The following is a 16,566-nucleotide window of genomic DNA, read 5'->3' as shown; positions in this document are numbered from 1 at the left end:
GGCTTCTGAAATAATCGGATACAATTAAGCTGAAAAAACTTAGGACAATTAATAAGTATAGAAACATTTCATTAAAAATTGTCCGTAATTGAAATTTTCGTTCTTTTATGGGTAGATGCTTTAATCGTTTCAACACCAGTTTACACTTAGTCCCTCGGCAAGTCGGCGGTAAGTTTACGAACGTCCAACGCTAAAATCAGAGGTTCGATTCCCTGCAGTGAACAGAGTTCGGATACCCTATTGTACGGTTTTAACTTTAAACAACTAGCACACACAGAAGCTTAAACTTAAGAAAAATGCAAGTAATTTACTACTACTTTGTTTGATAAATGGCCACAGCTGTAATCACTAGATAGTTGTGTGTGTTTTAATTCGGTAAAGTATTACTGTATTTATGTGTGTCTGGATTGACAAAAGCACAGTATTGTGTATATACACTGTTAGTTGACAATCTCTCTCTTGTGGCCAGACGCGACTGACATAAGAAAGACGTCAACAACGTTTATGACAGTGAATCGAACCAAACTTTTGCTCCGTGGGACGGAAAGCTCGCGGCCTGTTTTCCATTAAATTGACACTAATGAACATCTATAGCCGTGACTCATGGCGCGACCTATGATTATGGAATTACTACAGCACGTAACATCTGGCACCATAATGCAACCAGAAACTAAATAAATTCCATTTCCGTCTCTTTCCTTGAGTCTGTCCAAATCCTACGAACACTTCCCAGCATAACTCCGCCCTGGATGATCATCAAGCCACATGTTAATCACTGTTGGTAGTGTAGGGACGAGCACACGTGGTGGGGGATTAAGTGACCCGTTATGTTCAGCTGTATTGAATAGAAAAGGAAGAGGGGGTGTTGATATAGACTGTGCTCGGTAAAACTTGATAGCTATGTGGGGTATAAAGAAGGTCTTTGTATAAACTTTTAGCACTAGTTCATTCAGTTCTCAGTCAGCCAAGGGAAAGGACGACCATGGGTGACAGGGCGAAGAATGGTCAGTCAGTAAGATACCACCAATCTGGGAGAGAAAGGTCTATTATTCATATGGTAATTTGAAGTTGTTTATTTATTTATTGTTAATATAGTCCTAGAGTCTTGTCGATCCTGTGAATAACTTATTATATGTTGTATTGTTTGATGTTGCCTATATGATCTGACTACAAAGTTACGTTAATATTCTCTACAGGATAGTTTCCAGTTGGCCCCATATTCTTGTTGTTTCTGTTTAGTCCTGTTCATGTGGTAACATTGTTTCTTGCCCCGTATTGTTGCATCTGTTTAGTCCTGTTCATGTGGAAACCTTGTTTCTTGCTCCGTAATGTTGCTTCTGTTTAGTCCTGTTCATGTGGAAACATTGTTTCTTGCCCCGTATTGTTGCTTCTGTTTAGTCCTGTTCATGTGGTAACATTGTTTCTTGCCCCGTATTGTTGCTTCTGTTTAGTCCTGTTCATGTGGTAACATTGTTTCTTGCTCCGTATTGTTGCTTCTGTTTAGTCCTGTTCATGTGGTAACATTGTTTCTTGCTCCGTATTGTTGCTTCTGTTTAGTCCTGTTCGTGTGGTAACGTTGTTTCATGTTCAAGCTGCCTAATAACGTACAACCGTAATGAAAATCAGTCCACTGAAATGCTGTAGGTATTTTTTTTATACGTAGCCAGTGTCTTAATCCACCACGTTGTCCATGTAGTGTTAATATAATGAGTCATTAATAATGTGATAGTGAAAACTTAATGGCTGTATAGTGTTGTTGTTCATGTGTTAACTTAGCTTTCTTGCTTTTTTTTGATTATATATTTTAGTCTTATTACTGTCAGGATACATTAGTTATTCTCGTTATATAGTTGTATTAATTGGCTATCTGTGCTGAGCCCATCACGAGTATCGAACCCAAACTCTTAGCCACCAGGAGCTGTTGATTTGACAACTTGCTTTTAGTTGCTCTGTAACTTTGTTTAAAGGTCGAGCTCCATTAGGAAATTTAAATAACTTTATTTAAAACTTTCTTTTTTTTTTAGAAATATTTTCCTCTATACAAACCTGGTTAGATGTTGAAAAAAACGTAATAAAGACTCGTTTGTTTTAAAGTGCTGATCGTATCACGCGCGAGGCCACAGGGACTACTCAAGTCCTCCAATAAATTGTGCGTTAGGGTGGAGGAAGATGAGATTCGGAAAAAGAAAAAAAAATTAATCATTATATTGAGAGAATAGACCCTACATGTTTTTGTAATTGTGGAAGAGATAAAAAAAAAATAATGAATTTATTTTGATATTGAAATGTTATGTTTAACTCGCCAGTATGTAGGGGGGGGGGGGGCAAAAGCACGTGGCTTCAAGATGTCGTTTGTTTTGTTTGTGCCTAAGGTCCGCATGGTTTTTAAAATTCCAACTGATTTTTATGAGAATTTATTAAATTGATCTAAAAAAACGTTTGCTTGAAATGAAAAGTACAGTATAGACGAAATAAACTGTATTTTGGTGTATGAATAAATGAAATGTTTATATTTAGCAGAAATGGTGAAAATTGGGTAAGTTCGTATTTATTTATCTCTGGGATTTTAAAAAATTATTCGTTTTCGAATCTACTAGGAGCCATACCATGTTTGACAGGAGGACTTACCATCAAGGTCTTTCGATAACTTCAACAGTAGTCCCACGTGTCACGTGCTAAAATGTACGCTACTTGTTAAAGCATCCTAAACCTTTAACCTCGTCTCTCTTAACTGCCGCATGAAGAAGTAATCCGATTCGACAACCACAGACCATCCGAGTTTTTCAATACTGTCTGCTTATTGTGAGTGACTTGTCACGCCATTTCTTGGATGTCTCGCTCGCATCCAAATATTATTCACATTTTAATCGGAGACGTTTTTCTTAACGTGTCGTTGTCACGAGAAACCTGAGTCTTAGATAAAAGCCTTAAGTGCAGAGTCTTACGTTAAAGCAAAGACAGTATGAAAGGCTCTTAGCATTGTTAAAAAAAACTGAAGTAGCTACGACTTGTTTACTTGTTAGTTATGAGAAGTAATTGTGAGCTACACAGTATTCCAGCTGCCTGATAACGTATAAATGTAATGATTTTTTTTAATATTTACTCGGTGTCAAAATCCACCACGTTATCCACTTAGCGTTAATATAGTGCGCCACTAATAAAGTGATAATGGTATCTTAATGTTTCTGCAATGTTGTTTTCTTTTGTGTGCCTGTGTCAGATGTTTTAAATATAGATTAATGATGCTAGTGTATGGATATTCTTAGTGTGTAATTACCACCTTAATATTTTAAAAAGAAAAAAAATAAAATAAGTGATGGATACACGGGCGGGATTTGTGACCAAAATGTGAATTGGGTGTGGGGAGCGTGGGAGTCTTACATACGAGGTTTTAAACGTTGAACTAATTATTAATGAAGAGCGGGGGGGGCTGCCCTCATTAATGGTCTCATGCTGTTGTGTGTTGTAAAAAAACCTCCACAGATATACGTAATTATAGTTAACACGGGTGAAAAATAACAGAGTACTCTTTATAAGTCGTAAACAACACACACACAACAACAACATTGTTAAAATAAAACTTAAAATAACGACATCATCGTTAGCCACATTACACAATAATTTTATTTGTATAAGATTAAATAAGAAATACACTACATGTTTCGGGAGACAAGATGATCCATCATCTTCCGGAGACGAAGGACACGTACGAGGTTCTTTTATATTCTCGAGTAAATGTACGTGTGCAATTAGTAAATGGCGCCACTGTACAATATGCTAATTGTACACGTGCATTTACTCCAGTACATAAACGAATCTCGTGTTTGTGTCCTTCGTCTCCGGAAAATGATGGGTCATTTTGTCCACCAAAACATGTACAGCTTGTTTCCTTTTTTTTTTTATCTTGTACAAATAAAATTTTTGTGCATGTGGCAAACGTGAATCCAGGACATTTAGATATCACTTGGTTATTATAAAATAAAACTGTTATTTTCTCCATTTTATATGACCAGTATATATTTAGGCTACATTATCACTTTAATTTATTCCGTTATATGCACTGTTAGATCTTTAAACTAATTTTAAATCATCTCCTTTATTCGACCTACATATATTTAGGTTTATTATGTTACCAGTTTAATTTACTCCACTCTATGACCTGCATGGTAACCAGACAACAACTAAACAGTTATCAGGCATCTAAATGCCCTGTTTCCTTTTTTCGTTTTAATGTTGTCATTTACAAAAAAAAAAAAAAAATACCGCTCTTACATTTTCCCGGGTATACTTCAATGTCAGAATCTCAAGGTAAATAATAATTACAACCTAAGAAACTGGGTAAAATCATGATAAGTTTATTTTAAAATATACCAATCTAAAAATACCAACAACAATGAATAGTCTTAATTGATGCAATTATTAAATACTAAATATATTTCATTATAATAGTATATTGACTAACAACAATGTATAAGCACAATGAAACGTTTTTTTTATCTAGAGAACATACAGCATGAATGGTAAAGTCGAAGTGCCTAATTTAATGATCCTAGATTACGAGCTTCTGAAAAAAATAAAATAATAATTACATCTTTTACGGTGAAAACAAAGATGCGTACTCACTGTTACTATGAATTGGGGGGGGGGGTATTATTATTATTATTAAAGCACTAATTTGTACGAATTATCAATCTGGAATGCTTTCGTCGTAAACTCCGATTATTGACAACCCGTTCAAAGTAAAAACTTTGAAACTGGAACACGACGCATATTATACCAGCTAATTTACATGCAAAAACAATAAGGTCCATTCAATTATTTGATGGTGGAATCGTAACACCAACTGATCCGCAACGTTCATATATGTGATCACATTAAATTACCACGTTTTTAGTATTGGGAAATCTGTGCAACATGATAGTTCTTGAGGGGTGGGGTCTGTTGTTGTTAAAACATTACATTTCACGTGCAGAACGTCCAGTGACAAAGAGAGAGCTACTTGTTTTATTGTCCAGTGTACTGTTTTACGATTAGACCGGTATAAACTCGCTCGTCTTTATGGTCGGTTGTACATTTATTTACACAGAGCACAATTTTATCCTGACGAATTGATGTCTCACGAGTGAACTTGTAGCTGTCAGAATTTTGTTCTTTTTTGTTAAACCTGCATGTTTATAACTTTATCTGCTTAGGTGGACCCTGATCTGGGAATTGAACCTGAAATTATGGGATCGCTGGTCTACTGCATTCACTTCAAAGATGGCTGCAGGTGGATGGACGAACTCAAAAAGCTGAAGGTAAAATAATTTCTTTGTTTTCAGTTAACATAATCTTCCGGCTAAACTTTACACGTGTTTTAATTGGATTGCTAAATGTATCTCTTATCCTTCAAATCCGTGAGAGCTTTTCCAACAATCAATCCCTTAGGACACGCCATGAAAAAGTGGTCAGTCCATGGCCTGAATGGCCTTACCGCTTCTTACGGCCCTGCCTTTCAAATTACTGACTTGATTTTATACCGTTCGTTACCGGTGGGGTCCATCTATTGCATCATATTCAGTAATTTTATTTAGTTGTTTTTTTCGCTAGTTATAGCATTTAGGGTCAAGAATCGACCATAAAAAAATGGGGGGGGGGCTAACTTTTTATGTAAAATACATAGGGGCAGTAGCGGTGATAAATTTGTTTTTATTATTGATAGGGTTAGCCCTCCAGTGGGTCAGTGGTAAGTTTCCGAACATAAGCGACGAGCGAATATCTTGTTTTGGTGGGCTATTCTGTCACGTGAGGGGCGGGGGGTGGTACAATTCGGAAGAATCAGTTCGTGCTCCTAGATAAATAAACTCTCCTTAGTGACTCATGTATTCTCTCTCTCTCCATATAAACTGTATAACATTTCAGAATAATGAGAATAATACCCTGTGAAGGACAGTTTATTTGGGGAGATTAAGCTTTCCCAAGCCTCTTTTGTACGCGCCGTCCCTGTTTTCGAATTTACAATGCTAAACTCCTGGATTCAATTTCCCGCGGTGTACAGAACGAAGATAGCCCAATGTGTACCTTTGTGCTAAAAACAAAACAACTCAATTTTATTAGGGAACCTGTAATCACTAAAAAAAAACATGGAGCCACAAGCTATTTGGTGCATGAATAGTATAGACAAAAATGTGTTAAAAAAACAAAACATGGAATTAAAATATCGAATAAAGATCTGAATTTTAAGCCCCTAGAATATGGATTGCCCCCGATGCCCAGATGTGAAGTTCAGAGGTTATAACGCGGTGGGGGATAGCACAGATATTCCATTGTGTAGCTTTACGCTTAACAACACACGCGTGTTTCACGAAAATAAATTCGCTTGTGCGAAGTTTAGAGCTACTATTTTTAATGCTTTTTACAAATAGTTAACAACATGCCCCAAAATTGATTTAACAAAACAAACAAAAAAAAGATTGTATAAAAATATATTTATTTGTTTTTAGTATTTATTTTTCTTGTACATCCTATACTTTAAAGTCCCCCTAATCGTGAAAGGGACGTGTGTCTGGCAATGAGTGCTACTGACAAGAGTATTTGAGGCAAACTTTATAGTTGACATCGGTGCCGAATTAAAAGAATTTTGGGGCCCTGTGTTCTATGGAAAATTTGCATTTTCTTCCTCGAATTAGACAGAGCGTGTGACATATACAGTCTTTAAATATCGGAACTTCCTATTTTATTGACAATAATAAGACTTAAATCTTTCTTAGCAGAAAATACACGAGCATCACTGACAGTGCAAGTATTTTTCTGTCCTTACTCTAATAATGTAATGTCAAGTATAATTTAAAAAATCCTTTTATCCTGCCCCGTTTAACCAACAGACTGAGAAATAATTCTTGTCATTGTGAAACAAATGAATGAATACAGTGGCGGATTAAGACACCTCGGGCTCGAATAAATAATCCCCCCACCCCCACCCCATGCATATCACTAGCCGCAGCATAGCGGCTAATAGAATGGTTCCGAGTTTGTTTGTTGTTGTTTTTTCAGATACAAACGTTTAGCTCATAGCTCCGTCATCTCTTGACCGATTTGAGATTTAATTATAATTGTGGACTTAGAAGGTCAAACACTTTCGATTGGTGTATTTGAACACTCGAGGTCTCGTAGATTAATTTACTTTAATCCTGCCTGTAAGAATTTCAATTTGAGGGTAGGCTGGTAGATATCCTGATGAGTAATAAAATCGAAACTGGTATACGCGCACCCCATGCTTGGTATCACTGGCGCACTAAAATATGCGGAATTATTTTTTTTCATGTGCAACAGTATCAAGGCAATTGATTGGTTGTTGTGCGGCCGCGTAGTTTAGAGTGAATATTGCTCAAAACTATGATAACATTTCAAAAAGCGCTCCCAATTTAAAAACAACTTTATTTTTCAAAACTCGTATCATTTCTAATATTTTTTTTTCTATTCCTACAACACTCATTAATGAAAAGGATATATTTCATTATTATACATTAACTTTTTTGACTCCTTTTTTTTTTCCAGTGAAACTTCTGTGTATGAATTCAAATAAAATCCTTTGAAGAAAGTCGTTCTCGGTTGCCAATGAGACAAAGGCAGTTAAGGTTATCTTAGCAAAATCCAAGAATGTTAGGCTAACAAAGCATAGGCTCTTCATTCTTTAGTTAGGTCAGCTATAGGCTAACTAAGCTAGGCCTGCCTATCAGTCTAAGTTAATTGTGACTAAATTTAGTTAGGCTACGTTTAAGCCGTGTTAAACTAGCCTAACTAGACGTTTCTTTACCAGTGACTTGAGTTTGACCTACCTGTAACGGTATAATGCCGAATGAAGTCGTAAATTTCTGTTGCCTGACTCGTATAGGTTGCGCTGTTAATGATTTTTTTTGTATAACTGTCTTTAAAGAAGGGGGGGGGGCAAAGTGAAATTAATAAAATAATTATTTGCTCTGGAGCTGAATAAAAAAAAATATTATTTTATAAAGTATGTTTTGCATACAGCAGTCCGTAGTTGTATTGATCTGTAATCACTATTTACATCATATTGTATTTTAATAGTTTGAGTTTAATTGAATTTTTTAAGACTCATAATTTCTAAGCTTCTGAGGGTAACAATTCTATGGATAAAACACATGTTTCAAGATAAGTAGTTATACGTAATTCGCATTTTGTTCATTAACTTAATTAGATTATTTAACGTATGCATACAATAGTCCAGAAAGTTAATGTAATACAAATAAAGAATTGACTAATAATTCTCGTACCTTTACGAAAACAAGGTACGTATTTCAGAGTTATTTCACGTCGCCTGTAGATTGAAGGAGTTGTTTTTCTTTTTCAATACCAGGGTCATTTAAACACGTGTAAATATGACGCCATCCCTTGTACGAGCCAGTGTGGTGCAATGATTCCAAAATTGATGATGGAGGACCATTTAATGTACACCTGTCCCAATAGGCGGCTCAAGTGTGAACTGTGTGGCCGAGAAGTAACCGCGGAAGTGTTCGAGGTTGGTGTTTAAACTACCGTATGTTTGAGTGTAGAAAATTAATTGTGGTAAGCGTATTTATCAGCATACTTACTATTTTCTCATATTGTGATCCAGGGGGGTATGGGTTTATATACAGTGTTGGAAAAAAAAAAAGGAAAATATGAATAAAATGCAAATATTTATGGGATTGCGCCCTCATCTACTTAACGAAAATGAACTCTTCTGGGGTACAGTCACGTGTTTACATTGTGACTGGCTGTCATCCAACCAATCGGACAGTGCCACACTAGCTTATTGCTTATAAAGGTTTGTTTTGAATTTCGCGCAAAACTCACGAGAGCTATCTACGCTAGCCGCCCTTAATTTAGCAGTGATAGACTAGAGGGAAGGCAGCTAGTCAACACAACCTACTACTAACCCATGGGATGCTCTCTTACCAACGAATAGTGGGATTGGCCGAATCATTATAACGTTCCCACGGCTGAAAGCGTGAGTATGTTTGGTGTGACGGGGATTCGAACCCGTGACCCACAGATTGCGAGTCGAACGCCCTTACCACCAGGCCACGTCAGGCCGCCTGTAAAGGTACAGACATTCGTACTAATCCCAGTAGTATTATGGCAAATGCATTCATGGCTCCAAGGACAGAAATGCCTCGTGACAAATGTCCCGTTATCAAAGTTTTAGTTTTTCGATGATACAGATTGAGATAACTTCACCTTTTAGTAGTAGCCGAAGGTACCAGAAAATAGCACTGTCGATAATAAAATCAGTTTAAATAGAAAGCCCAGGTTATTCAAGTGATGTTAAGTATATTTGAGTATGATACACGATAATTCAGTAGAGACTGATTGCCAGTGTAAGCACAGAAAGATGCACATTAGCACAAGGTAGTGTCGGTGAATGTGTAGCAACTCAAAAACCATTGCTTCAGAAAGAGAGAGATAATAGAACAAAAACTGGAATACTAGTGCTTTGTACATTTTATTCGCTTTTATCTAGTATTTTCTGTATTATTGTATTGTACTAATGATTAATTGACCATTGCTACAAATACTTGTTTGCGACGCCTCCCGTATGTTTATCACTTGTGGGTTTAAAAAAAAAAAATATTTCCAACGGTTTACCTGCTGCACAAACAGAACATGGCGCATAGTTTTATGTAAGCACATTTTCATTTTAGGACTGAATCATACTTAAAATTCCACTTGTTAACACTTGTTCGTATTTCCCAGAGCGGTTGCAAATTTTTTTTATTTATAGATACAAAGATAATTTGAATTTGAAGACAATTTTGAATTGGTATAATAGAAGGAAAGCAGATAGTCAACAGCATCCGCCACCAACTCTATGGCTTCTCTTGTGAGACCAAATCGTGAGATTTGTACGTCACTCATGTAGCGTACACACGTGACCCGAAAGTCAGGAACGCGTTCTTGAGGGCAACTAGTTGCAAAACATAAACCCTTCTCAAATTTACAGTTCGTGTTTTGAACACTAATTAATAGCTCTTTGTAAACATTCAAGATATAATAATAATAATAAAAGATTATCAAATTATTGATTAGTGTTTTTTCTATTGATATTCCTTAAACATATCAATTTTTTTAGGCCTTGTAAAGCTGTAACATTTTGGAGCTAGAAATCTTTTGGGATAAGACATTACGTTGAATCTCACTTAGCTGTGTGATTACTATACTTATAGTTTTCGCCACCGGTTACCGCAAAATCACGCTCCGCACTTTAGGGCTGTGGGTGCGCTGTAAGGGTAAAGGTAAAATCCCTCAAAACAACAGTAGCCCAAGAATTTTGGCAGTGAATACTGTTGACTAGCTGCCCTCCATGAAGTCTTTCAGTTCAAAATTAGGAATGGCAATGCGCAGATAGCCCTTTCTGTAGTTTTCCACGAAACTTCAACCCGCCAAAGAATTCCACACAAATTTATAAATTATCCTAAACCCCATTGAACACTGCTTGTAAATACTTTTATTATAATGATGTACCTTATTTTGCATTTAAATATATATTTAGACGAAATGATTGATAAACATGCAGATCATTGTCTTACACAAACCGTTTTAAGCCTATTATACTTTGATAATATATATTATATATTAGCCGATTTTTGTTTCTGGAACAGGACCACATGGCCACGTGTCAGTACGAACCTGTTCACTGCGAGAACAAATGTGGCTGTAAGATTCAGCGACGGTTCATCAGCACACACCGCCAGAAGGAATGCACCAAACGACTTGTTGCCTGCCGGTTTTGTAATAAAGAGTTTGTCTATGATACCTTGCAGGTAAATCTGACTAACATATATTTCTAGTGTTTTTTTTTTTTTGTTTTTTCTTGTGTGTGTATGCAAAATAATTCGTCATTTTTATGAAGTGAACAAAGATTTAACTTTTCCTAATGTTAGGGAATTTGTTTTTTACTGTATGCCAACAACAACATGTTATAGTATGTTTTCAAATACCACCATCTAGTAGACAAGAAAAATAGGCCTAATATTCCATGTAGTTTCTAATAAGCAGTTACTGTTTTGCGGTAGTATTTCTTATATATACAAACACACACGGCTTGAATGGGTAATGAAGAAAAACTTTAATATAAGTTTAACATAACAGCAAATGTACAGCGTTTCGACAAGGTACCTGATGATGACAAAACCTTGTTGAAACGTTGTACATTTGCTGTTATGTCAAACTTATATTAAAGTTTTTCTTCATTACCCATTCAAGCCGTCTCCAACCATTATCAAAGTGGGTTCCTCGTCATCGAATTATTATATATACATTGTTGCCCGATGAAGGCCTAAGTAACAGGGCCGAACGTTCGCAAATAAAAGTATTTTAACATGGAGAAAAGTGTGTGAATAATTTTACATATCAATTTACATACGTTATGAGTCTTAAGCAACAAGTATTTCTTATTGTTAGTTTATATATTGTTGAATGACAACTGCGTGTTATTTTTTGTAATTATGTGTTACTGTTTGTAGGGTTTATATGTACAGTCCTTTACTCAACACTAACAGCCCAGTTGTTTCAATAACGACAGAGGTGTCGCTAGGTGCTTAAAAGATTTGGGGTTCGGGAATTTTCGGCGTTTCAATGTGATATCGATCATAGTTTTCTATTCTGATTTTTCAAGACACCAACTAGGAATTCGGGGCACGGGTCCCGTGTGCCAGCGCCTAAGCGACGCCACGGGTGTCACAAGTAAATATTATTCAGCGGGCCAACTGGTTATTTATTTGTGATTGTTTTTTTCATCTTCTTTTACCAAAACGTGCAAGTTCGGTGAAGAAAGAACCCGTGGATCACGTATAAGCATAATATGTTCTTTTGATCACTACTATAGGAGGCCTCGTTTATTTACTTGTTTCCCTCTCCCAATCAGTACCGATGAGCCGTTAATTCGGTAAAACTAGTCTACTGCAGAGAGAATTGCGAATCAAGAATAGACTAGATCTCTACATCATCCACGGGCTCTTTCTTCACTGAAATTGCACGTTTTAGTGAAGAAAAGAAATTGATAAATACACAAGTAACAGATTTGGCCAACCAACAGCAAATGCTAATTTACTGATTAATTTGCAAAAACATTAACTGTTAAAGAATAACTGTACTCGATCAAAAAGTGATTGGCATTCACACACTTAATATATCACTAACTTCCTAACACTGCAGTGAGTACGTATTTATATACTGATGTAACTATGTCCAAATATTAGACAGTTACTAGATTCTTCATGTCGTCGTGAACTTTCTACATATTGTAGGAATAATTTTCTGAACTTATTTCATCTTAATGTCGTGCGCCCTCTAGCTACTCTATAAATTAAATTACTGAAAATATAGCTTACACGAAAACAGCGTGATGAACCACGAAGACTTGAGTCCAAGACATATTTTATAATCAAAAGAAAATAGCAATAAATCAAATTAAACTTATTGATCTTTATTATTTACCTTGGACATTATTAGATCTCCAAATATAATGATTTACGAATGCTTTATATCTATATTTATTATGTTCTGTTGACGATGGTTGCTCGGCACGTCTATTAGGTTTAAACGCCGGAAGCCTATTTATGGAAAACTAACCTTCGCTATTTTATAATCAAAAGAAAATAGCAATAAATCAAATTAAACTTATTGATCTTTATTATTTACCTTGGACATTATTAGATCACCAAATATAATGATTTACGAATGCTTTATATATATATTTTTATTTATTATGTTCTGTTGACGATGGTTGCTCGGCACGTCTATTAGGTTTAAACACCGGAAGCCTATTTATGGAAAACTAAAGACAGCACACCTCTTATTCTGAGCCGCAATGAACAAACTAAGTGGAATGTAGTTTAAAAATAATATGTATCACAAAAACTACTTGCATGGACTTTACATAATTATTTCTAACTTAATACATTTTACACAACCTACATAAGGCAACTACCAATTTAATTTCATGTAAATACCACATCCAAAGCGATTTATTTTAACCGAAAGGAAATTTCATGACTTCGAAAAATCGTGTGTAATTTTTCGTAGGAAATCCCATAATATTAAAGTATTTGTTTTTCACTTTGTACATTTTAAAAGCTTCCATTATATTCTAGATCAAATCGGTTTATAAGAAATAAATAAATTATCGTTTGTTTTTTTTGTAGCTTCATTCATCCAAATGTCCAAGATATCTAGTCTTGTGCCCCAATCGATGTGATTCGTCTAAAATTGCCAGGGAAAATCTGGAGTTTCATCTAAAAGAATGCCCATCACTTATTATGTGCTGTGGTTTTAAAGAGATGGGTTGTAAGTTCAAGGTGAGAGGAAAGTAATATTACACGGGATTTTCTATAGTTTCAAAGATATACAACCTTAAGGTGTTTACTGTAACTTCAAATAAATGTCCTGAGAAGATCAACGTGCTTCGAAGTTCTTGTGTACTACACTCTCGACTGACCGCGGAATAGTTTTTATTTTTGTTTGTTTTTATCAGACATAAACACGACTGTTTAGAAAAACAACAACAATTTAATGAAAACATGAGTTGAGAGACCTGCTTGTTTATTTACTACGAGTACAGATAGTAGGAAGTCAGTATCACGTGTACACGCCCTGTTTCCCGTGCCTAATGAATAATTGGTCAAAAAACGCTTGGAGATGGCTTTAATGGGCAATGAAGAAAAACTTTAATACAAGTTTGTACCTGGCGATGACAAAAACCTTGTCAAAACGTTGTACATTTGCTGTTATGTTAAACTTGTATTAAAGTTTTTTTCATTACCCATTCAAGCCGTCTCCAAGCGTTATTAGTCTCAAAGTGGGTTCCTCGTCATCGAATTTGAATTCATCACGACATAATTGGTCAGTTCAATACACGTTATCAATGATAGATTGGTTGCCCGCTTACGTAACTTACACAAATGCCGAGTTGTGATTGGCTGAAAGTAACATGGAAGGATATTAGGAAAGAGATCTGTTTTGAATATTTTGGGTTATTTTGTTAATCACATTGTCATTGTTGGTTTTTTAGTGCAAAGCTATACAATAGTTTCTCTTATACGTTTTTTTTTTTTATGAGACAGTACAAATTCTTCTATTTTCAATTCCTAAAGGTTAGGCTCTTAAATCTTTGTTTTAGGATTGAAAGTAGTTTTGGAAAAGAAAAAAAAATCACCGAATCTTTAACACATTAGTATTGAAAGAACATGAAAGTCTAAGAGAAAAATACCCGCGTTTTAGGGTTTTGGTACTTAACTGTTAAGTAATTTTAATTTATGCAACACTACTCTCGGACTTTGACAGCGTGTATTTATTATATGTGCACCGGAAGTTTTAAAGAGTAACTAGATTACTAGAGGAAGATATCATGGTACTTTCTCAGTTGGCACAAAAAAAATTAATTATGCAATTAAATTAACTGGCCCAATTAATAGTTTCTCCTGAAACATACAAAAGTATACATGAAAACTATAATATTCTAGGTCAGAAAATTTTCCACATGTGATAAGCTGTAACTGATATTGTTACGACAGCGGAAGTCACGTGACCCTAGTAAAACGTCATGATATTCTCGAAGGTTCTTGAATGCTCGAGTGTTTACTAGATGTGCGGTATTCTTGTATATAAGACCGCCAAGAAGTGACGGCAACAATGGAATTGAATTGCAGATAGAGACGGACAATTGAGTCAAGCGTGTGAATCGTTCGTTGTGAATTATAGCGTGACTGTGGAAGTTAAGTGTATTGCAAAGTTGTATTAAGAAAGAATAAACTAGTTTTAATTAGGAAAGGACTAGTATCGCTAAAGTTTCTTCGGAAAGAATTTTTACGGAAAATTAACAAACGAACACAGAGGTGTAACAATATTATTATAGAACTATGTAAAGCTTTTTTTTTTCTATTTAAAAGCATAATTAGGCTACTATGTTCTTTTTTTTTTCTTTCCCAGGGCCCTAGATTTGCCATGGAACAGCACATGGAAACAGCAGGAAAGGCACACTTATTGCTGATGTGTGGAGTAGTTTCTCATCAGCAACATCAGATCTCAAATCTTTGTAGTGCTCTCAGTAGCCTTGCAGTCAACACATCTGGTGTCCTGGTTTGGCGTATAGCAGACTATTCCCAGAAACTAGCCGAGGCCAAGACTAAAGAAAGCTACGAACTTTCTAGTTCACCCTTCTACACAAGTCAGTATGGCTACAAGTTAATGGCTACTCTTTTTCCTAATGGTAATGGTGCTGGTGAAGGTACTCATCTTTCGGTGTACATCAGAATCCTGCCAGGAGAGTACGACCCCCTGCTTCCATGGCCCTTCTCCCATACAGTGTCATTCACACTATACGACCAGGCCAATTCACCAGCCAAAGCTACTAACATTGTGGAAAGTTTTGTACCTGATCCCTCATGGGAAAACTTTCAACGTCCCAGCAAGGAACCTAATGCTTTAGGTTTTGGTTTTCCTTGTTTTGTTTCTCATGAAATGTTGAAAAAGAGAAACTTCGTAAAAGACAACACAATTTATATCAAAATCAGGGTAGATCCAAGCAAAATCATTGCTGTATAAATTTGCATATATAGAATATTTCAAACTAAATTTACATATATATACATAACACACATATAATTGTGCATAAAAAAATTCTTCTAATTGTAAATCTATAATTTTGTCTTGTTTATTATTTGTTTCATTATAACCAAAAAATGGTTAATTTTTGTTGTTTTTTTTTATACATATATGTATGTATGATACTCATGTGACTGGATATCATTCAACTAGAATAAAATACTTCTGAATAAGTGAGACTAATTCAAAATTTAAATATTTTTTAACATCATATAAGTTTGTTACAAATCATTCATTTTTTTGTTATTTGAGATTTATTCATGATAAATAATAATTTCGTATATCGCACGTATTGGTGCTAAGAATTCTGTCAAAACCTTTTCAAGCAACTTTGCCAAGTCAAATAATTATTTTTAAGACTATGTTTTTTAGAACCATCAAGAATAAAACTGAAAATACGTACTCTGTTAATGTTTCACAGGAAAAACTGATACAGCCACAATATTCATGATTTTACTATTAACAAAAAAAACAAACAAACTTGTTACTTACTCTTAGTTGTATGTTTAACGTTGGGACCAAAATGTTTCCTTGTATCTCAATGTATTTGTAAAATATAGAATATGCTCAAAGAATCAACTTGTGTAACTACTACTATGTTCGTTGCAAAATCCTCAGTCAGTGATGTAAACATTTGTATATAGTGTGTGATAAAAAAAATAAATAGAACCGATTCATCTTCATTGTGTGTGTGTTAATGATTAGATCTTGGTTCATCAGTTTGGGCATGTTGGTCTGTGGCTCAATACTGTTATTGCTACATCATCAATAGATTAATAAACAAGTGTACATGCCTGTATTTAACAATAACCTTTGCATATTCAGAATATTTTGTAAGTCAAAATAAAACACTTTTAAATCTAAACAGAATTACAGCTAATGTTAACTTTGTACACTTATATTTTGTTAGTGGTTTTTTTTTTT

At 35.2% G+C, this 16,566-nt stretch overlaps 1 protein-coding gene across 4 annotated transcripts in view; it reads left to right on the top strand.

The window, feature by feature from the left end:
* Positions 1-16,334, top strand: part of LOC106463753 (TNF receptor-associated factor 4-like) — a 25,995-nt gene extending 9,661 nt beyond the window's left edge. For 2 of the 4 annotated variants that reach the window (XM_022391327.1, XM_022391326.1), the window contains 5 exons: positions 5,193-5,297; positions 8,357-8,518; positions 10,641-10,802; positions 13,185-13,337; positions 14,968-16,333. In XM_022391327.1, the coding sequence (XP_022247035.1) occupies positions 5,226-5,297; positions 8,357-8,518; positions 10,641-10,802; positions 13,185-13,337; positions 14,968-15,582 (1,164 nt within the window). In that variant the 5' untranslated portion in view covers positions 5,193-5,225 and the 3' untranslated portion in view covers positions 15,583-16,333. Of the gene's footprint in view, positions 1-688; positions 1,058-5,192; positions 5,298-8,356; positions 8,519-10,640; positions 10,803-13,184; positions 13,338-14,967 lie in introns of those variants that run through there. The other 2 variants (XM_013923814.2, XM_022391328.1) reach the window with 2 other exon arrangements.
* The last annotated feature ends 232 nt before the right edge of the window (positions 16,335-16,566 follow it).

Source organism: Limulus polyphemus, unplaced genomic scaffold (genome assembly GCF_000517525.1).
Source record: "Limulus polyphemus unplaced genomic scaffold, Limulus_polyphemus-2.1.2 Scaffold1474, whole genome shotgun sequence".
Classification (NCBI taxonomy): Eukaryota; Metazoa; Arthropoda; class Merostomata; order Xiphosura; family Limulidae; genus Limulus; species Limulus polyphemus.
The sequence above is the reverse complement of the archived record's forward strand: the minus strand, read 5'-3'. Positions and strand labels throughout refer to the sequence as shown.